Source organism: Chiloscyllium punctatum, chromosome 7 (genome assembly GCF_047496795.1).
Source record: "Chiloscyllium punctatum isolate Juve2018m chromosome 7, sChiPun1.3, whole genome shotgun sequence".
NCBI classification, from domain to species: Eukaryota; Metazoa; Chordata; class Chondrichthyes; order Orectolobiformes; family Hemiscylliidae; genus Chiloscyllium; species Chiloscyllium punctatum.
Genome location: NC_092745.1, coordinates 130,243,267 through 130,266,374, shown reverse-complemented (window position 1 = coordinate 130,266,374; position 23,108 = coordinate 130,243,267). Strand labels below are relative to the sequence as shown.

Genomic DNA, 23,108 nt, shown 5'->3' with positions numbered 1-23,108 from the left:
AGTCCTTGCCTTTCCAAATACATGTACATCCTGTCCCTCAGGATTCCCTCCAACAACTTGCCCACCACTGAGGTCAGGCTCACCGGTCTATAGTTCCTGGCTTGTCCTTACTACCCTTAGAGGGGCACCATGTTAGCCAACCTCCAGTCTTCCAACACCTCACCTGTGACTATCAATGATACAGATATCTCCGAGGCCCAGCAATCACTTCTCTAGCTTCCCAGATTTATCCATCTTTATGCATTTCAAGACATCCAGCACTTCCTCCTCTGTAATATGGACATTTTTCAAGGTGTCACCATCTATTTCCCTACAGTCTATATCTTCCATATCCTTTTCCACAGTAAATACTGATGCAAAATACTTGTTTAGTATCTCTGACATCTCCTGTGGCTCCACACAAAGGCCGCCTTGCTGATTTTTGAGGGGCCCTAATCTCTCCCTAGTTATCCTTTTGTCCTTAATGTATTTGTAAAAACCCTTTTTGAAAGTTCTTGCCTAATACTGTCAAAATTGGCCTTCCTCTAATTTAGAACTTCAACTTTTAGATCTGGTCTATCCTTTTCCATCACTATTTTTATATCTAATGGAATTATGGTTGCTGGCCCCAAAGTGCTCTCCCACTGACACCTCAGTCACCTGCCCTGCCTTATTTCCCAAGAGTAGATCAAGTTTTGCACCTTCTTTCGTAGGTATATACACATACTGAATCAGAAAATTTTCTTGTACACAAATTCCTCTCCATCTAAACCCTCAACACTATATATCGCAGTCCCTGTCTGTGTTTGGAAAGTTAAAATCCCCTACCATAACCACCCTATTATTCTTACAGGAGAGCTGAGATCTCCTTCCAAGTTTGTGTCTCAATTTCCCGCTGACTAATAGGGTGTCTATAATACAATCCCAATAAGGTGATCATCCCTTTCTTATTTCACAATTCTACCCAAATAACTTTCCTGGATGTATTTCCAGGAATATCCTCCCTCAGTACAGCTGTAATGCTATCCCTTATCAAAAATGCTACTCCCCCTCCTCTCTTGCCTCCCTTTTCTATCCTTCCTGTAGCATTTGTATCCTGGAACATTAAGCTGCCAGTCCTGTCCATCCCTGAGCCATGTTTTTGTAATTGCTATGATATCCCAGTCCCATGTTCCTAACCACGCCCGGAGTTCATCTGCCTTCCCTGTTAGGCCCCTTGCATTGAAATAAATGCAGTTTAATTTCTTAGTCCTACCTTGTCCCTGCCTGCCCTGTTTGACTTGCTTCTGTTCTCAACAGTACCAGTCTCAGATTGATCTTTTTCCTCACTATCTCCCTGGGTCCCATTTCTATACTGTAGGTAATTTTAATCTCAAAAGGGTTCAATGCTTAAAAATCACATCTTTCATTTATTAGTAGGTGTATTAATTAGTTCTAAATTGAGTGACTTTAACAGTCTGTTAGCTGTTGTATAGGTCTGGTTTAGTTAACTTTCTGTTTTTTGTTTTATAACAGACAGCAGAGAATTTATTTCCCACTATATATCCAGACCACACATGTCTCCCCATAACAGTTCCACTGAAACACTGCCTTTATTTACCAATCATCATTTAAGCTTGTTTTGCACAAAGGAGAATGTAGAGCAATGCACAGCATACCTCAATCAGGTAAGTCTTTTCTAAAATCTGGCCTGATTTTGATTTTTGATGTCCGTATTTTTATCTTGTAGCATCTATGGTGACCTTCATTGTGTCTCTATTTGTAGAGATGTCCCCCTAGTTCAATAAACTCTTGTCCTGTGAGCATGTGCTTGCCTCTGCTTTCTTCCTGGTATGCTGTTGTGTTCCTTTCTATGCATACCGGTGGGCTGCCTGCACTGCATAGTATGGTGTTCCTGTGCAACGCTGATACCCTCCAATGAATGCAGTATATGATGCCCATTTTTCCAACATCCCCTCATCTTTTCTTTCAAGGCCATCTCTGAAGTGCAATGTGTTCTTTTTTTCTTAGGAACTTTTTTAATGTAATTTCACCTAAATGACTGCCTTTTCTATCCATTTTGGTTTGTGTAGTATCCCTTTTAATCTCTTGCAGCTCACCTTGGACTCAGTCACCTAGAATCCCTGCAGTGTGGAAAATGTCCCTTGGGCCCAACAAGTCCACAGTGAGTCTCTGAAGCACCAGTGCTAACCACTGAGCCACTGTGCTGCACTTGAAGCTCTGTTCCCATCTTGTAACTCTGTTCCCCTGTCAGACTTTCAAATTTGAGCATACAAAAATCAATCCCTTTGACAGCCACTTCTGCAAGTCAAATGAGTGACTTGAAAGTCTGGTAAGCAAAGTGTTTTTTTTAAATTGCCGATGCTGAATGATGAGTTACTGCAGTTACAGACGATTCCTGTAAGCTTGATTTAACCAGGAGGTTACATTGAATCCCATCTGTTTGTATAACTTAAAAAAATGAAATTTATAAGGAGGGCACACAAAATGCAGCATGTCTATCTGCTGGCCTCTATCCTTTATTGTTGTTTAGGAGACATGGGCATTGCTGGCTCGGCCAGTATTTTATTGCCTGTCCCTGATTCTCCACATTGCTGTGAGTGTAGAGTCACATGTAGGCCAGACTTAGATGGCAGATTTCCTTCCCGAAAGGGCATTTGATGTTGCCTGACAATTGACAATGATTTCATGATAGTCATTGGATCGAATTAGTGTGTTTTTATTGAATTCAAGTTTTATCTGCTTGACAGGATTTGAACCCAGATCCCTAGAACATGAAAGCTCTCTGGATTAACAGTCTAGCGATTTAATGCCACTAGGCCCTACTTCTCTTTATAAATGAAATCATACAAACATGCAGGGGAAATTTTCAGATACCTGACTTTCCCTAGGTCTTGAGACCCTGAAGTGGTCAATCCAATGGCTATGTAAACAATTCATCCCATCCTGTCAGTCTTTAGTTTTGACAGCCTAAATTAGATTCTTGTTTTGTTTTTTGGGTGTGATCTCTATTCCTTGGTGATGTGCTGTTTATCTTGACCTCCTCCATCTCTCTTTCCATTGTCCTCTACCCTCTATCTGCATCCTCTTTCTAGCCCTCCACCCAGCCTCTTTAATCTGGCCCCTTGCCGCAACTTCTATCTTGGCCTCTTCTCCATTGAGAAATGACACCCAATTCTGGATTTTTCCAGATTTTTGATGAGATGGGCTGTGAATGCCATGGCACCCTATAAAATAAGCCCTGTGCTATTTAAATTTTACTACACAGTAGCTTCATTACAAATATCTCTTAATATTTTAGGAACTCACTACATTGGGATTTCCATCCTTTTACACTGAAAACTCCTCAAAGAAAGAACTAAACCTGGAGGCCATTCTAAATTGCATGTATGATCTGCTTCAACTTCATCGCAAAAGTCTTCGTGCATTAGAAGATATGGAAACACAAAATCTGAAATCCAGTAGTGATATGGATCATTTGTACCACAGTCAAGTTAAACTAAAGGTATTTTGCTGTTAGTCATATATTTTATTGAAGGTGGAGAATTAAATGAGTTGAGCTTGAATATGCTATTTTACCATATATAGCTGCTCTTGTATGTAGTTCCCACAAAGTACATTATTAAAAACCAGGGCAGTCCTCTTTCCTATGATTTTTGACATTCACTCCACCCCATTCCATTAGAGAGAGCTGTCAAAACCTGCTTAAGAGACTTTTGATTGAGGCACATTGACCCATACTTTTTAAACAAATATCAACTTCCTTGACTTGTCTCTTCAATTTCAACTTCTATTTGCAAGTGAGGTGTTGAAAGGTGGGTGGGGGGGGGGGGGCAGAAATGTACTACTCCTCTAGTTGAGTAGGTTAACCTTAAGTTCCAAGTAGAAATTTAGTTGTCAAAACTGTGAAATATCAATTTATGATGTACTTGCTTTACATGTTGATGCACTATGACATTTTAAGTGATAGAGATGACTCTCTTGAGTTTTGAATAATCCTTTTTTGAATATTTATAGGATCAACTGGAATTGTCTCGTAGAGAAGTTGTAGCTCTTCAGGAAAAAGATAGACAGCTACAATTGAAGAACAGAACTTTACATGGTTTGCTGAAGAATGAAAAGGAGGAGGTAAATATTTCAAAATGTGTACCAAGTAAAGCAAAGTTAACTGCCGATCACTTTATTTTACCAAGATATCTTATACTGATCTTGTCAAGTTTAAAAAATCAGTTTGAGAAATTCCTCTTTAACTGTGCATCCGATTCTTTTGTTTTATAAATTTTTGACTTGCAAAATATTTCTCTATTTGAATGGGTACATAGAATGTCTTCTCAAAAATGAATATTGCTAGTGAAAGAATCCTCTTGATTGAAGTTGATTTTTGAACTAGTTTTCCTTTAAATTCCTTGCTATTAAATGAGGGGGAAAATCTAACCTATTAAAACAATCTTTGATTTTAATAGACACTTCATTGCAGAACAGAGTAAACGCTGCAAAGTTAGATTCGATCTTTTTCAGGTGGTGTGATAAAATAGCTCCATCTGCCCAGTGAATTGTGAAGATCCCATCTCACTAGTTGAATAACTGCACGTGCCTGAACCAGCATTGTCCATCAAACATATCTTTTCATTCTCTCATTTGTTTGGACCTTGTTCAGTGCCATTTGGACAGCGGTGGTTAGCACTGCTGTCTCCCAGAACCATGGGCCCAGGTTTAGTTCCAGCCTCTGGTGACTGTGTCAGTGTGAACTTTGCACTTTTTCTCCCTTTTTTTTTGTCTGCATGGGTTTCCTTCTGGTACTCTGGTTTTCTCGCACAGTCTAAAGATGTACAGTTGGGTGGATTAGCAGTGGGAAATGTGGTATTAGAGTTAGCATGGAGTGGTGGGTCTGGGTGGGATGCTGTTCAGTGGGTGCAGAATCAGTGGGCCGATGGCCTTTTTGTGTACTGTAATGATCAATAGTTCTATTCTATGGTTCAAACTGATTACTGTTGTATAGTTATAAACAAAGCATTTGCATGTTTGTGTAGTGCTTCCAAACTTCTTTGGGAGGTGATACAATATTACTTAAATGCAATTGTTTCTGCTCCTTTAGTGTTTTCCTGAGTTTCTCCCTTTGTATTTCTATTTCACTTAGTCTCTGCTTTTTCTTAGCATTTTCACCTGTACATCTAAACAAGGGCATGCTAAAATCTCACTATGGACAGCAGTTCATGTTTTGACCTCCTAACATGAAGTCTAATGTTGAAAACTAAAGCTCCATTGTGGCATCAAATTGTGAACAGGTTTTGGTTATTGTGCTTTTGAAGCCGTTCCTACCTCATGCACTTCTTTTAAGAGTCAACTAGCTGGCTTCCATCTTGACTAAAATTTTCACTGATCTATTGAATTTCCATTGAGAATATGTATGGAATTTTGTGCTGGTGTCCTCAAACCTGTGCAAGATATTTTAATTTTGAAGTGTCCAGACTTCAAGAACCTGGGATGAAAAATGTCCTGCTTAGTTTGGATTGGACCCTGTTCTTTTATTTTATTTTTTAAAATTTTTTTGAAGTTAAGTTTCAGTGAAGTAAGATCTCCTGCTTCCAACTGAAATTGTGTGAAACTTCATGCTGTATTTCAATCTGACAAGTATCCATAGATGGTGGTATAAGTTTTTAGTTTTTGAATATTTATTGCAATATTTTGAGACTGATCACAACCTAAACAGTTTGGTGTTTTTTAAGTTACTGAATTTGTTATACTTTTTAGATACAAAAATTGCAAAGTATAATAGCAAGTCGTGCTACTCAATACAATCATGACTTGAAGAGAAAGGAACGAGAGTACAATAAACTGAAAGAACGCTTGCACCAACTTGTGATGGATAAAAAAGATAAAAAGCTGTGTAAGTCTTCCTGGGCTCATGCAGTCTTTTGTGTCGGGTTAGGGAGTTGTTGGTGGTGGATTTCATCAGTGTTAATGAAGTTTTGGGGCAACTTGACCCAATGCTTAATTTATTACCAAATGGGTTGTGTTTAATGACTAGTGTGCAGTGGTCCTGGTGTATCCTATGTCCTTGCTGTACTCATGGACTTTATTAAATCGGTGAAGCTTCTTAAAACAAAAAAATATGATTCAAAACCTTTTTACAGGTGATGTGTAACACTATATACTCGAATCAAATGTCATAACTTCAGGCACAACTAATTGCATAACGTTTCATAATTTTGCTGTTACAAATACTGCCTTCAAAATCATGGTATGAAGTATGTAAAGTAGTTTAGATCTTTGCACCACAGTGTTTTACTGGTATTACAATACAAGCTGATGGCATACCAGACCAGTCTGATAGCAGAGTGCAGTCAGCTTTGATAGACCGTAAGTTGTTTTTGTTAATTGATTGATTATTATGGAGTTCAGTCACTAAGCATATTCACAAGAGGTAGCCAATGTACTTTAACAAAAGAATGAGTTAATTGCACTGGGGGAGGGGGAAAACACAAACTATTGCACTATAGAAGAACTAAGTGAAATAGCTTTCTTGCAAGCATCAAGAGGTTATCCTTTTTTTATTGTTAAACCAATATCCCAAGTTTAAAGTTCCTTGTTCGTCAGCCATGATTAAAGTTGGTTTCTTATTAGCAAATTCATTGGCATTAAATTGTTTTCTTTTAATGTCTCCTTTTTGAGACCCTAAAAATAAGCTGCTAACTCACTCCCATCCTTGACATGTTTCTTAAATGTGTTTTAACAGCCTCAACCTCAAACTTGTTTCTGAAGCTTTTTTCCTACAGTCCCGGTTAGTGCTGTTACACAGGTGATCACGCAACTCTACATCTGTGATTTGCCTATAGGGGTTACCAATATTAATACAAAAACTGGTGGGGATAGGAAAATGAAATTTGTACCAATATTCAAGGTTTATACAAACCTTGACATTGAAGCCTTCTCACTCTGGATAGATTTTATTTTCGGCTAATCTGCTTAATACTATCACTGCACCTTGTATTTCTAGTTTAATTTATCCACGTGGCACTTAGTGCCATCTGCTGGGTTAACCACATTAATGCAAATAGCATTTCAAAATCTTAAAAAACAAATATTTTAACAGAATAATTTTAATTTAATTCTATTGTAAATCAAACCGTAGAGGATAGTCCTCTACCAGTTGTTAGTGCTGTTATGAGGTGCAGAAAGTGCCGTTCCAACAGAGTCATGGTAAGACTAATCGTCATAAAATGGGATTTCATTAGTGAAATCTACAAATTCCTGCCCCCCATACTTCCAATAGAAGTGGCAGGAAAAATGTTGGTAGTATTTGTAAATTCTCACAATTTAAATCCTTTCCCTCTTTAAAAATTGTTCAAGGTATTGACATTCTGAATTACGTGGGGCGGTCTGATGGCCGACGTAGTGCCTGGAGGACTGGGAAAACAGAAGCCAGGTACTGTGTAATTACTTAACCAAATTTTATCTGTTTCTTCTAGTTTTGAACTACAGCCCACAAATATGTAATTTCACAATTCCCTTCTGTAAAGACAGAGTCATAGAGATGTACAGCATGGAAACCGACCTGTCCATGCTGACCAGATATCCCAACCCAATCTAGTCCCACCTGCCAGTACCCAGCCCATATCCCTCCAAACCTTTCCTATTCATATACCCATCCAGATGCCTCTTAAATGTTGCAATTGTACCAACCTCCACCACATCCTCTGGTAGCTCATTCCATACACATACCACACTCTGCGTGAAAACGTTGCCCCTTAGGTCTCTTTTATATCTTTCCCCTCTCACCTTAAACCTATGCCCTCTAGTTCTGGACTCCCCGATCCCAGGGAAAAGACTTTGTCTATTTATCCTATCCATATCCCTCATAATTTTGTAAACCTCTATAAGGTCACCCCTCGGCTTCTGACGCTCCAAGGAAAACAGCCCCAGCCTGTTCAGCCTCTCCCTATAACTCAAATCCTCCAACCCTGGCAACATCCTTGTAAATCTTTTCTGAACCCTTTCAAGTTTCACAACATCTTTCCGATAGGAAGGAGACCAGAATTGCACGCAATATTCCTACAGTGGCATAACCAATGTTCTGTACAGCTGCAACATGACCTCCCAAATCCTGTCCTCAATACTCTGACCAATAAAGGAAAGCATAACCAAACACCACCTCTATCCTATTTACCTGCGACTCCACTTTCAAGGAGCTATGAACCTGCACTCCAAGGTGAAAATTGGTGGAATTGTGTATAGTGAGGAACGTTGTCAAAGAACATAGGAGACTATAGATCACAAGGAAAATTGGATGGCGAGTAGCAGGTGGAGTTTAAGTTGTTAGTGTAGTGCTGGAAAAAGCACAGCCAGTCAGACAGCATCTAGACACTACCCTTCGTGAGCCCTGATGAGGGGTCATTCCTGAAACATCTACTCTTTTGATCCTCAGATGCTAACCAGCTGTGCTTTTTCCAGCACCACTCTTTTCAATCTAATGCCGTCTCCAGCATCTGCAGTCCTTACTATCTCCTTGATGGAGTTTAATCCCGTCAGTGATTCATTTTAAGAGAGCAAAATGTATAATAAATGACGGAATCATCTGGGCATTGATGTACAGAGGGAGTTTGGGATGTAATGATGTAGCTCCCTGAAGGTGGCATGTGTGGGTTAGGTGGTTAAAGGTGTGCAGCATCCTTCCTTCATCAGTTGGGGCATGGAGTTAGCAAGTCATGTTGCAGCTGTATAAAACATTACTTCAGCCACATTTGGAGTATTGTGTGCATCCTGGTTGCCACCTTATTTGAAAGGGGTGTGGAGGCTTTGGAGAAGGTGCTAAAGGGAGTTATCAGGATGCTGCCTGGATTTGAGCATATTAGCTATAAGGACAGGTTAGAAAAACTTGGATTGTTCTCACTAGAGCATCAGAGGTTGAGGAAATGACCTGATAGAATATAAAAATTTTGGAGGCATGATTGGATGGATAGTTGGAATCTGTCTTTTCACATTGAAAATGTCAAATATTTAGGGGGCATAGGTTTAATGTGAAAGGGGGAGCATATTTTAAAGGCAAAGTGGGAGGCAAGTTACTTGACTTGGTGGATGATAGGTGGACTGGAATGTGCTACCAGGAGAGGTGGTAGAAGCAGGTGTGATAGCAATGTTTTAAGAGGTAGGGAGTCAAGTGATCTGGACCATGTTGGTGAGATGGGTTTAGTTTAGAATGGCTTTGTGATTGTGCAGATGTGGGCCAAAGAGCCTGTTCTATAAGTGACAGAGCTATAATTCTCGTGTGTGTGTGTGTCTCTTTCTCTCTCTCTCTCTTCAAAAATGCAGGAATGAAGGGGAAATGTACAAATCTCTTATAAACAACTATGAAAGGCACCATAAAGAACTAATGGTGGAAAATATTGAACTGAAACAAGTTCTACAGCAGATGAAGAAAGATATGATGTCTATTCTTAGCCGCAAAAAGCAGAGACCAAAAGAATGCCTAGAAGATAGCAGTGGTACAGTGAGTTTCACAATATTTATTGTCAGTGTATTCAAATTTTTATTATAAGATCACACCTTTTTATTCTGTATTACTAGAAAATGCAATCTGTTAGTTGTGCTATTTTTATTGTAGTTCAATATAACAATCTTCTTTTGTAAACTACAAATCCATAAATAACTCATTGTATTTTATTGAATTGTGTAAATCTAATCAGGGATTATTTGTACTTTATACCATTTTCAAGGAGTGTTTCCTCTGTTCTCTCTCCTGATGAGGCCAACAGTTCACCTTGCCAATTTACCATAGCAACAAATTGTCCCCTAGTGTTGAGTATCTTTCTATTTTGGACAGATAAATTTAAAAACTAGTGTTAACACCTTTTTTTTTCCCTCTGGTTTTAAAAATCAAATCAATGTTCAGACTAAGCTGTGTGACAATGCATCGCTTTTTCTTCTATCCCTTCAATTTTCCCCCTATTTCTACTTCATGTTTCAAAACTCACTTTTATCAACCAGCAAAAATTTTTATTTTGCTGCTTTTTCTTTCCCCAACTTTTGTTTTTGTAGTCATTCTTTGAGACATAGGGATGGCCTTGCCAATGAGGTCTAATTCCCTTAGAGTGGTTTCATTGGCCATTTCAGAGGGCGATTTAAGAGTCAATCACATTGCTGTGGGTCTGGGGTCACTTGTCGTCTAGACCAGTTAAAGATAGCAGATGGTCTTCTCCAAAGGTAATTTGATAACCAGCTGAGTTGAGAATCTATGGTCATTGTTGTTGACATTGGTTTGCAATATCCGATGTTTTAATGGAATTTAAATGATATTTGAGCTAGTGTTCTCAGAGCAATAGTTGTCCAGTGACATTACTGCCCACATAGCCCCATTTGTATGACTTAACATTTTGAATGATACCTAACTCTTAGTACTACTTAATGTAGAACAATTGACAATATTTTTTTAAAACAAGTAAAAACATTGATAAAGAAACTCTTGAGGTCTGGCATTTCTGTGAAGAGAAAATGGAGTTAACGTTGAGTTCAGTGATTCCACCACCACAGCATCCCAGTTCAGAGGGCAGTGAAGACTAAGGAGCTCTCTCTTTTTTTATTGAGAGAGAAGAGGAAGAGTGAGGGTATAAGTGAATGAAATGGACCAGACACAGCTAAGGGCCCTGTCAACCATGGTGGCAGGGAATCCTCAGTTGAGGGGGAAAAAGTGGATGTTTCTAAAGACCTCTGTGGAAGATACCATCGCAGAATGGAGGCAAAGGCAACTGAGAAACCGAATAGAAACCATACAGGAAGCCGTTTTCTCTACTCCAATGTTGCTAGACTTGCTGTGTTTCTACAGCAATTTCTGTTTCTATTTGTATTAGAATCGCTTACATCTGCAGTCCTTTGTTTCATTTTAGGGAATAAATGCCCAGTATATGGGTATGTCTCTTTTTTTTTTTTTCCTGTCACTTCAAAATACTACATATTTTGGTTTCATAGCAGTCTTAATGTTCTGGTTAATCACATGCTAGTATAGACGACATTTGTATCACCTCAGTGTAAGTCTGTCATTTGAGCTGCTGTTAGAAATCTGCTCTAAAGTCTCAAACAGAATGAAGCAATCTCCACAGATGTTCACCTGTGGATGTCTCCAGTACCAGAATGTCTCCAGAGAAGATGAAATTGACTTTAACCTTGCAATTGTTACTTTCCTACTCCCAGTTCTCAAATTGTCCACTGAATATTAGAACCAGAAGAACAAGGTGTTAAAGATAACACAACACAAATGGTGGTATCTGAAGCTTTGCTGTTCTGAACTGCTTACTCTAAGTGGTGTTACTTTCCTTTATTGAGCAATTAGCCCCATAGCCATAAGACCAGGTGGCATTCTGGCATATAGTTGTGGTTCTCTTCACCGAGCTGGGAATTTGTGTTGCAGATGTTTCGTCCCCTGTCTAGGTGACATCCTCATTGCTTGGGAGCCTCCTGTGAAGCGCTTCTGTCATCTTTCCTCCAGCATTTGTAGTGGCTTTGAAGCTGCTGCCTCCAGTTGTCAGTTCCAGCTGTCTGCTGCAGTGGTCTGTATGTTGGGTCCAGGTCGATGTGCTTATTGATTTCAATCTGTGGATGAGTGCCATGCCTCTAGGAACGAACAGAACCACAACAACCAGCATCCGAGCTACAAATCTTCTCAAGTTCTGGCATATAGCCCTGGTCCCTGTCTCCCAGCTGTTAAGTATGAGCAATTGCAGCTTCATTGTTGCCTGGACTATTTGCTGGGGCATGCCAAAAACCACTTGTTCATAAAGTTTATAAACATGTGTAGTTGATCTTTATTTGTTTCTTTTGATTTATCTCAAGTCCTAAAGTTCCCCCCAATTTATCCTCTCCTCACAAAGAACTGCTGAGCAAGATATCACAATAATATGTTCCCTATAACCCACCAGTGGTATTGACTCTGAATCTACCTATGACTATGTTTTTTAATCCATTCATGGGAGGTGGGTGCCATGTCTTTGTTTTCTGGATCCAGTTGTCCTTTGAAGGTTATGGTGAGCTGTTGTCTTGAACTGCCCCAGTCCATGATGGGAGATAAATCCAGTGTTTAAAGGTATTCTGGGATTTTTAACCTGACGATGGGTAAGGACTGGGTGGTGTTTTGTAACTGACTGCATTGGAAGGATTTACAACATGATTTAAAAAGTCTCCAAATGATCTAATACCTGTAACCTTAGGGTCTTGTCTTTTGCATAGAAAATGTGACATTAAAATGCTTTCTATTTCTGTTAGAAAATGAAAATCTTGATTTCATGTGGAGGGATGTGTTTATTTTAAAGCAAGTTTCTTTTTTCATTTTATTTCTCAGACAGGATCTGACAATGATGAAGATTCTCGTGAATCAAACAAAGAAAATCACTTGGAGCTTTCGTGCGATGTAGTCCGGGAGCAACTCACCAACAGTATCCGGCAACAATGGAGAATGCTGAAAAGCCATGTTGAGAAACTAGACACCCAAGGTTGGTTTTTGACTTCATCATTGAATTGTCCAGGGTAGTAGTAAGCAGTCTGTTATGAGGATCCCTCTTTTTGTTTTTTTTTTTTGAAAAAACATTTTTGAGATGCAGTCCCCACTAACAAGGCTAGGATTTATTTTCTGGATTAGTGGTGCTGGAAGAGCACAGCAGTTCAGGCAGCATCCAAGTAGCTTCGAAAATCGACGTTTCGGCCCGAAACGTCGATTTTCGAAGCTACTTGGATGCTGCCTGAACTGCTGTGCTCTTCCAGCACCACTAATCCAGAGTCTGATTTCCAGCATCTGCAGTCATTGTTTTTACCTCAGGATTTATTGCCTATCCCAGGTTACCCTTTTAAACAAATGGCTTGTTAGGTTTAGTAAAAATTTACATTTATTTTTATTTTGAGGACACCTAAATACTGGAAATTTATTCATAGATTAATGCTTCTGGTTAGATCATGTGGTGGTAACATCAGAAAACTAGCATTCCAGAAACCCAAACTAATGCTATGAGAGGCCATGCATTCAAATTTCACAATAGCAGCTAGTTGAATTTAAAGTCTACTAAAATATGGGATTGAAAATTGGTCTGTGACCATGAAACTGTGACCATCGTCAACTTGTCACCTGTCATCAATGTGTAAACCTCCTTCTATTTGTTATTTGCTTTAGGGACATTTGGGCCTGTGTGTGACTCCAGACTCTAAGCACTGTGGTCAATTCTTAACAGCCCTTTGAAATGGATTCTAGATTAGAGTGGTGCTGGAAAAGCACAGCAGTTCAGGCAGCATCCAAGGAGCAGGAAAATCGATGTTTCAGGCAAAAGCCGAAGGCTAGAATCTGGTTTCCAGCATCTGCAGTCCTTGTTTTTACCTAGCCCTTTGAAATGGCCAAGCAAGCTACTCTGCTAAAGGGTAATTAGAATTAGGCAAAATTGCTGGCCTTTCAAGTGAGACTCATATCTACACAAGAATAAGTTTTTGTTTTAAAAGATTAATTCCAGCTAAATGATGCCAATCTAGAAATCCATAAGAAATAGGAATGGAAGTAGGCCGTTTGGTCCCTCAAACCTGCTATGCCATTCTAGGGTCATGGTTAATCTGACCTTGCGTTCCTCCTATCCATTTTCCTGCATTTTTCTTTAACTCTGGATTCATGACTAATCAAGAATATGTCTATCTCAGCCTTAAATATATATACACAAGGACTCTGCTCCCACAACCCTCTGTGACAAGGAGTTCCAAAAACACCCAACCCTTATAAGAAATTTCTCCTCATTTCAGTCTTGAGTTGATGTCCCTATGTTCTGAAACTACTATTTTGGTCCTTAACTCTCCCATAAGGGGAAACATCCTCTCAGCATGTAATCCTGTCAAGTCCCTTAAGGATCGCATGTTTCAGTGAGATCGCCTGTCATTCCACTCTACAACTTTGTCCAGCCAGAAAAGAATTGTTTTCTATTAGAAAAACACCTACTTTATGCTGCTTGGTAAAGTTCCCAAGCACTGATTATTTTTTTTAGAAATGTGGAAAATGCAAAACCTTGTTGTAATTTAAGTACATTCAGATGTATGATTTGTTTTACCTTCGATTCATGCAATTCTAATGAGCTAAATTGCATTTATTACAGCAGCCTTGGTGAACTCTGGTTTTTGTGAACGTGATGAAATTATCAGCAAAGCTGATCATGTGCAAGAAATTGAGAAGCTGAAAATAGAAATTCAGCAGTGCAGGGATGTGATCAAAGCTCAGCAACAGTTGTTACAGGTAAAGTTTGATTTTAGGATTGACTCATTTGAGTCAGGACCTTGCTGATATGCCGTTGCTGTAAACCCAACAGTAGGCAGCTGCGATTAAATAGTGCCTTAGGTATAAAGTATGTTTTTTAAAAAAAAGTCTTTCTGAGATGCCTTCCATGACATTTGAAATCCCAAAACCTTTTGCACCAATTAAATTCTTTTGAAGTAAGGATATGGAAGCGGGTACATGCCATTTCATTTGTTCAGCCAGGTTATAGTTGATTGTCCATGGATGCCATTTTTCCCCATGATTACCATCTCCTTTATCATTTTGTTTCTAGAAATCTATTGGTTTGTCTTGAGCATGAACTGGGTGTGCTGTTTATAGAAACCTTTCAATGTTGGCCACAAATGGTGTTGGCCTTTATTACAAGGAGAATAGTGTGTGAAATTAAAGAAACGTTGCAGGCCTACTGTGCACCATTTTTCTGTTTCAAAGGAGATAATCTGCATTAGAAGCAGTAAGAAGGAAATTCCCTTGACTAATTCCTGAGGTGAAGGGTTTGCCACTTATGCATAAAGGTTGAGCAAGCTGGAAGAGAGTCTGCTGGCATTTAGGAAAAGTGGTAATCTTATTGAAGCGTGTAATTGACCAGGGTGGTTGCTGAGGAAGTTCCTCTTTTGGTGTTTAGAATTAGAAGGCATTCTTTAAAAATGAAAGAGGCAAATCTACTATCCTTACTGATCTGACCTAAGGAATCCAGATGCACTGCAATGTAGTTGACTTTTTTAACTGCCCTCTGAACTATTAGGATGGGGCAGTAATTGCCAACCTAGCCAGAGATTCCTACATCCCATGTACAATTCTAACAAAGATACTACAAGTGTCACAAAGGTCTTGTACAGCTGCAGCAAGAAGACCTTGTTTCTGTATATATCCTTTTATTTACAATCCAGTTTGTCTTCCTAACTGCTTGCTGCATTGGCATGCTTTCCTTCAAGTGACTGGTCCCTTCTGCATCAACATTTCCCAATTTAAAAAAATGTTCTTCTGATATACCGTGTACTCCTACTCAGTCATACTGACCATTTTTAAGTTTCTTCTTTTTGAAGTCTTGACTCCTTTTCAAGAAAGATAAGTAGAAAATTGGAGTTAAGGCAATCACCAACTCACCCGAGGTCTTATTGAATGGCAGCAGCAACTTGTGCTGAATGACATCGTCTTCTCCCTCATCCTCTATGCTAAACAGAATTGGGCTTTAGTGGAAAGCTATAGGCTATTACTCTGCTTATGTTCCAAACAACATTGGTTTGTGTAGTATTCATGCATACCTGTTAACGAAGAAAACTTTTTGTACACTGGTGCACATGAAAGAGTGCTTATTTTAATTTTAAAATCCGACTCCTCTCCCATGTCACTGTTTGCCAACAGTTGCTTCAAGTTCAGCTGTTTTTTTTTATTTTCTTGCTGAGAAATGTAGTACACAGATGCCATGGCATTTATATTTACAACAACCTTATTTACTGTGTGTAGTAAATGTTCTCACCTGAAAATCTGTTAACTGCTATTTTACATTTTTGTGATTGTTTATATCAGCAAGTAGGTAAAGCCTAAATTAATGCTGTTATCCATGGAATAGTGGAATTGGAGAAATAAAGTGCACTCCTCTATCTTGGTCATAACATGAAGTAGATGACCAAAAGCTTGACTTATTGAATGTATATTTCAGAAACTAATCATTTGGTATACCATATGTTATTTGGTGTTATGTTTCACACCTGAGTGTCTGGTGTTTAGTTTAACTGTGTAGAATGAATTTGTGAAAGATCTATTGAATGTAGTTACAGATGGCTGCTTTATCTGAGATTGCAAATGTAGCTGACCCATTTTTGATGCTTCGTTCTTAACAGCTTTTGAGTTAAATTAATAACTTTTTTTTAAAAAAATCAAAACCGATCAACGTGAGCTGATATCATGTTTCCAAATGTGGAAGTTTTTGCTTTTTTCTTTTCCACAGCAACAACTTAATCCCCAGTGTGATGATGAAACAGCTGTATTAGTGCGTGACTGCTACTTACTGGAAGAGAAAGAACGATTGAAAGAAGAGTGGAGACTATTTAATGATCAGAAGAAAAACTTTGAAAGAGAAAGAAGGAACTTTACAGAAGCTGCCATTAGATTAGGACATGAGGTACTAGCTTAGTTATTTCATGCTGTTAGTTAGTTGCCAAATGGAAGTTAACACTGTTATTTTCCAGGCCAAACGCTGAAGATTTGTGACCTAATGGATAAGGCTTTGGCCTCATAGGCAGGGATTGTGGATTCCAGTCTCATCTGGGTATTTAGTTTGGTTTTCTGATGGGCTACTGACTTTGAGCAAACCAACTTTTGTCCTGAATGATGTCAATCTTCTTGAGTGGAGTTGTAGCTGTACTCCTCCAGGCAAATGAAAGGTATTACATCAAACTCAGTACTTGTGTTTTGAACTTGGTGAAAGGGCTGTGGAGAGTTGCGAGGTGATATGTTTGCATATTCTGTCCATCTCACCTAACTTTAGAATCGCTGAAATAATGCTTTTCATAGTTTAGAGTACTAACTTTGTAACCATCCAAATCTGGGTATTTGCCTTAATTGTTTTTTGTTTCAGAATTATTTTTGTGTACAACATTGATCTTTTTGCTATAGTGTCCAATGAAATTAGCTGTCTCGTGTCATGCAGAAAGACTGCAGTTTGAGGAATTCCATAATCTGCAGTCATATCCAATGAGTTGAAGAGTGTGGTGCTGGAAAAGCACAGCAGGTCAGGCAGCATTCAATGAGCAGGAGAATCGGTGTTTCGGGCCTAAGCCCTTCATCAGGAATGAGGGCTTTCCTGATGAAGGGCTTATGTTCGAAATGTTGATTTTCCTGCTCCTCGGATGCTGCCTGACCACCTGTGCTTTTCCAGCACCACCCCCTGTATTCTGAACTCCAGCATCCTGCAGTCCTCACTTTCTCCTGTCATGTCCAATGACGCAATTTCAGATATTGTGAAACAGTGGATATGAACATTTTATAAATTGTAACTGTTCTGCAGTTTGTTTTGTTAACAGGACAGAGTCCACAATGCTGGCTGACCCAGATACTATAGAAATAATTTTGATTTTAAATAAAATTATGGTATTTAATTTGCATGAAGATGTTCTTTCTGTGGTCTACAGTCAGTCAGTGTGGTGTTTTACAAGCTCCTGCTTTTGGAGCAAGACCAATCTGATTTAAAAGTTGGGGACAAGTTTCTGAAGGTCTCACACCTACAATTCAGTGTCTAACCTGACCTATCACCTTTTGTATCTCTGCCAGATTTGAAGTTTGGAAAGTTAGGCGGACACTGATTAAAATCTAACTATCTCGGGGCAGTGACCTGAAACAGATTCTGATTTTGCATCTTAATCAATCCAAACTTGCATTTCCCTTTCTAATAGTTGTCCATCAGCCATTTTTAGCTTTGTTCACTACACTTACACCAGTTGTATGATCCTTTGATCTCTACTTATAAACTGTATCGGTGTGCACTTTCTCGTCACCTGATAGTATTGCACTGAAAGCTTGTAATTTCAAATAAGCCTGTTGGACTGTAACTTCGTGTTTTTTGATTTTTGACTTTGTTCCAAAAGTAGTGTTGGAGGATCTGAGCTACAGGGAGAGGCCGAACAGGCTGGGGCTGTTTTCCCTGGAGCGTCGGAGGCTGAGGGGTGACCTTAGAAGTTTACAAAATTGAGGGGCATGGATAGGATAAATAGACAAAGTCTTTTCCCTGGGGTCGGGGAGTCCAGAACTAGAGGGCATAGGTTTAGGGTGAGCGGGGAAAGATATAAAAGAGACGTAAGGGGCAACTGTTTCACGCAGAGGGTGGTACGTGTATGGAATGAGTTGCCAGAGGATGTGGTGGAGGCTGGTACAATTGCAACATTTAAGAGGCATTTGGATGGGTATATGAATAGGAAGGGTTTGGAGGGATATGGGCCGGGTGCTGGCAGGTGGGACAAGATTGGGTTGGGAGATCTGGTCAGCATGGACGGGTTGGACCAAAGGGTCTGTTTCCGTGCTGTACATCTCTAGGACTCTAGTTTTGGTATTTTTCTTTTTCCTAAAGGAAACCCTTAGCATTATATGAAGCTAGTTTATGCAAATGTAGAATTAACAAGAATATTTTGTAAAGCTATTGTACATATGGTAGTTGTAGAAAGAATACATTGATCGATCAGGAAGGGACATTTTGTAACTTTTCCATTTTTGTTTGCAGAGGAAAGGTTTTGAAGAGGAACGAGCAACATGGTTGAAGCAGCAGTTTTTGAATATGACTCCTTTTGTGGAGAGCAAAAGGCCAAAAATAATGAAACCACAAAGTGCCTCATCCATTAGTAAGTATTTATTTTTTAAATAAAAATGTGCAAACAATTGAATGTGATCATTTGCCCATTCTGTTGCATCCTCCCTCCCCCCCCCCCCCCCCCCCCCCCCCCCCCCGAGTTAGCTAATGTTGAGACTCTTTACTAATCCTCAATTGTTTTTATTGTTGGATTTCCCTTTTTTTTGAAAGCAGGCTGTTTGTTGATCAAGAGGATTAGCCACTGAGTAACTTCTCAAATTTACAAATGTAAGCGTATGTCCAAGTGTTTCCACTGGCAGCATTCAGCAGATGAAGATCTGAAATAAATGCAAAAAAATGGTGGGATACAAGAGAATTAATGTATTTAGTTCTGTAATCTCAGATAAACAGCTTGTTTAAAAATGTTGGGAGAAAGTAAGAACTGTAGATGATGGAGATCAGAGTCAAGAGTGGTGCTGGAAAAAGCACAGCAGGTCAGGCAGCAATCAAGGAGCAGGAGAATTGACGTCTTGGGCATAAGCCCTTCATCAAGAATAAATGGTGAAGACTCCTGTCTGAGACATCAATTCTTCTGCTCCTACATGCTGCCTGACCTGCTATGCTTTTTCCAGCACTACATACTGTAGTCAAAAAACATTGGTCCAGTTTTTCTCTGCAGAGCACTATTGTTCCAGATTTCAGTACTCTGGACTCAGTGGAAAGTTTAACATCCAAAACTTTCCCCTTTTTCTGTTCCTGTCCATTGGCCCTCCCCATTGACAGGTTGAAGTTACAATGCTCAAATTTGAGTATTGGCAGGATGTTCAAAAATTTATAGAACACTGCTTCTAATACATTTCCTTCAAATGTAAATATGCCACGCACCTTTATTATTCTTGGCACTGTAGGTGCTCTGTGCAGGAGCATCATTATCGACTTGTCATAGAATCCCTACAGTGTGTAAGCAGACCATTCAGCCCATCGAGTTCATACCAACTCTCCAAACAGCAGCCCATGTAGACCCCCACCAATTTAACCCTGCATTTCGCATGACTAATCCAGCCAGTCTGCACATCCCTGAATACTAATGGGCAATGTAGCATGGCTATTCCACTTAACTTGCACATAGTTGGACTGTGGGAAGAAATCCACGCTGACATGGGGAGACTATCTGTGTGGAGTTTGCACAGTTGCCTAAGGGTGGAATTGAACCCGGATCCCTGGTGCTCTGAGACAGCAATGCTCACCATTAGCCACTGTGCCACTTTTTTTTTTCTTGTGTAGTAGTCAACCTTAACTCATGACTTTTAATAGGCATTGAGTAGAAAGCCCACCTTACCATCAATGAGAGCATCCTGCAGGTGATGTTGCACTTTATTCATAGTTTCTTAACTTTATTGGAAGTGAAAGTATTTACAGTTAAGTAAACGTTTTACATTTTTGGTCACTTTTTTTTAGTCTTAGTCCCCAGACTATAAATAACAAACCCATGTTGATGATGATTACACGAATTACTGCAGCTAATCTTTTGAAGTCTGTTTTGGATTTCAAACATCAATAACACCACCACCACCTCCATTCCTTCCTCCCTCTCTTTCCTCTGCGCCCCACCCAACGAAAAAAACATGCAAACATTTGCTTGTGTAAATTTCATGACTTATTTGATTCTATAACCTTTTACAGACCATAATTATCTTCTAGGTCCAGGGCAGGAGAACCATAAGACACAATCACAGCCAAATATACCTGCTTACCTCCGACCTAATACAGCTCCAGTAATTACACCGGAACCTTCAAGTACCAAATTTCCTCCAATAAATAGTGCCAAGTCCACAGAAACCGGTCGAAAAATGCACCTCACTCAAGGAACTAGGTGTGTAATAAACCTTTTTTTTAAATTGTGCTAATCCTTAATTACCATCTGATCGTAAGAAACAAATTTCTGGTGGGAATTGAGTAAGCAAAGTTGTTAAAATTGTAAAACAATGGTGAGAATATGTAGTTTCAATTCTTTGGTCAGGTCAGTATCCTGTAAGAACATCCTCTCCTCTATATCAGGTGACAGAGTTGGAGTGTGAAATGGAACTTTTTTAACTTTTTTTTTTCCTTTCGATCGTTGGGAAGGGGATTGAGTGGGCCTTAGAAGAACAACTCTGTAGCTGTATTAATTTTCAGTCACTAATAATGCATATGCAACAGGTGGTGAAAAAGGCCATCATAATTTAGAATTTGAGCAGAGAGGTGGGGATATCTTGCTGAAATTCTGCGGGGCCATGGTGACAGCATACTTGTGGCCTCCTTATCTGAGCAATAATGATCTCGCTGTGGAGCAAGTACAACAACTATTTACCACAATGGGTTTCTGGACATGAAAGGACAGGAATCAGTTCAGACTAAATTCATTGCAGTTTAGGAGAATAAGAAGCACTTCTCTGAAACAGATGAAAATTCTAATGGACAAAGCCAGTAAATGCAGAAAGGATGTCCCTGATGACTGAGTCCAGAACCAAGGGTCACAATCTAAAGAAATGGGGTCGTTTAGGACTGAGAAACTTCTTTCACCCAGAGAGTGGGGAGCATGAGGAATTCTGCCACAAAATGATTGAGGCCAAAACATTGATTGCATGCAGTCTAGATTGTGATGTGGTGCCTGTGTTCATACTTCTAATTTTCATTGCAGCTCAAGATTTGTACCAAAAAAAGGAAATGCAGGCAATTTTGACACAAAGAGAAATGGTGGAGCAGCTCATGAGAAATGGAGGAACTCTAAGGCCAGCCCTGATCACTGGTATCATAACGGGTGTTTTACGCTTCTGAACCATTCACCTAAGGATGACAATTTGGAAAAAACATCTGTACAGTCTGCAAATGAGACTAACCTCAATTGACATGCACAGGAACTGTGACTGTAGATTCTGGAATCCCTTGGGTACTTGGAATGTAGTATTCTACTGAAATAATGCACTTGCATTTATATATGTCACAGTGACATTTGAAGACTACTTCAAGCAGCACTTTGTATATTGAGTGGAAATTGTTGTGTAGGGAGCTCGTGTATGACTTTTTATTTTCCACAAGAACACTGTTTACGTCTAAGTGGGTTGGAAGAATCTCATTTTAAATGGGTTAAGTTTTTCTCTTGGCTATTGGTTTTATTTAAGGAGTAGGAGCAAGCATTTTTAAACTTTTTTTAAGTGTAAGTGTTTTGATTTTGGAATGTGTTTGGTGTAGGTTATGAGCCACAAGAGCAGCTGAAAGATTTTTTTAACCTTTTTGACATCAATGGCAGTGCCTAAAATATCTTGCATGTGTCAAATCATCACTACCAGCAACAGTTGTTCAAATCAAGTCATTGTAAAATGTTCTGATTATTTTGCGTTTTTAAAACTAGTGCTGCTTTTGAATGTAACACATGAAATGTTTGTCCCTGAAAGATGGGAATTTTATTAAATGTGTTCACAGCGGATCTTCCATGAGTTTATTCAAGATTAGATCTTTGTTTTCAGCTCAACTACTCTAGATTTACCAGTTCCATACATTTTGTGGGTTTAAATATGCAGTTTCTTGAAACAGTTGACCCTTTGATCTATTTGAGTGGAATCTTGATGCCCAAGGGCTTAAATCAGCTGCCTGTTTAGTTCCACACTTTAACATTCTCCTCACAAGTCCTCTTCAAATACCTGTTCTTGTACTTATTTCAGGGATGTGGGGCATCACTGGCTAGGCCAGCATTTATTGTCCTTCCTGGTTGTCCTTGAAAAGATGGTGATCTGCCTCCTCGAACCACTGCAGTTCATGTACTGTATGTTGGCCCACAATGCTGTTAGAGTGCCATGATTTTGACTCTGAGGAGCAGTGATATAGTTCCAAGTCAGGCTGGTGTCTGGTTTGGGTGCTTCTGTTCCCATGTATCTGCTGTCCTTCTCCTTCTAGAGGGAAGTAGTTCTTGGCTTTGGTAGGTATTGCCTAAGGGGTCTTGGTGAATTTCTACAGTGCATCTTGTAGCTGGTATGCACTGTTATAACTGAATATTGGGCGAGTGAATATTTGTATACTGGGTGCCTTATTCAAGTGGGCTTCTTTTGTCCTGGATGGTGTCAAGCTGCTTGAGTGTTTGGAGCTACACCCAGCCAGACAAGTATTCCATCACACTCCTGACTTGGGCCTTTTAGTTGCACAGGATTTGGGGAGTCAGGAGACTGGTCACTTGCCACAGGATACCTAGCCTCTGCCCTGTTGTATGCAGTAAATGGCAGGACCCTTTAGTAGCATTAATATGCAGGGGGTTCTTGGGTGCAAGTCCATCACTTACTGAAAGTGACAACGCAATTGGATGAAGTGGTGTAAAACATGCTGACCTTCAGCGGTCTGGGCTTTGGGTATAAAGTTGGCAAGACAACTTGCAACTGTATAAGACTTCAGTTAAACTACATTTTTGGAGTATTGTGTGCAGTTCTAACACTACAATATAGGAAGGATGTCAAGGCATTGGAGAGGGTGCGAAAGAGGTTTACCAGGATGTTGCCTGAATTGGTATGTATTCACTAAGTGGAAGATTGGACA

General features: G+C 39.5%; 1 protein-coding gene across 10 annotated transcripts in view; it reads left to right on the top strand.

Annotated features, from left to right (window-relative positions):
• The window catches only part of ssx2ipa (synovial sarcoma, X breakpoint 2 interacting protein a), a 57,391-nt gene extending 35,382 nt beyond the window's left edge, over positions 1 to 22,009 (top strand). For 7 of the 10 annotated variants that reach the window (XM_072574829.1, XM_072574832.1, XM_072574830.1 and 4 more), the window contains 12 exons: positions 1,495 to 1,646; positions 3,281 to 3,484; positions 3,997 to 4,107; positions 5,731 to 5,866; positions 7,330 to 7,405; positions 9,289 to 9,466; positions 12,308 to 12,458; positions 14,088 to 14,224; positions 16,215 to 16,388; positions 18,480 to 18,597; positions 20,229 to 20,418; positions 21,226 to 22,009. In XM_072574829.1, coding sequence (XP_072430930.1) covers positions 1,495 to 1,646; positions 3,281 to 3,484; positions 3,997 to 4,107; positions 5,731 to 5,866; positions 7,330 to 7,405; positions 9,289 to 9,466; positions 12,308 to 12,458; positions 14,088 to 14,224; positions 16,215 to 16,388; positions 18,480 to 18,597; positions 20,229 to 20,418; positions 21,226 to 21,433 — 1,835 coding nt within the window. In that variant the 3' untranslated portion in view covers positions 21,434 to 22,009. The remainder of the gene's footprint in view (positions 1 to 1,494; positions 1,647 to 3,280; positions 3,485 to 3,996; positions 4,108 to 5,730; positions 5,867 to 7,329; positions 7,406 to 9,288; positions 9,467 to 12,307; positions 12,459 to 14,087; positions 14,225 to 16,214; positions 16,389 to 18,479; positions 18,598 to 20,228; positions 20,419 to 21,225) is intronic. The other 3 variants (XM_072574837.1, XM_072574838.1, XM_072574839.1) reach the window with 3 other exon arrangements.
• Positions 22,010 to 23,108: the final 1,099 nt, after the last annotated feature.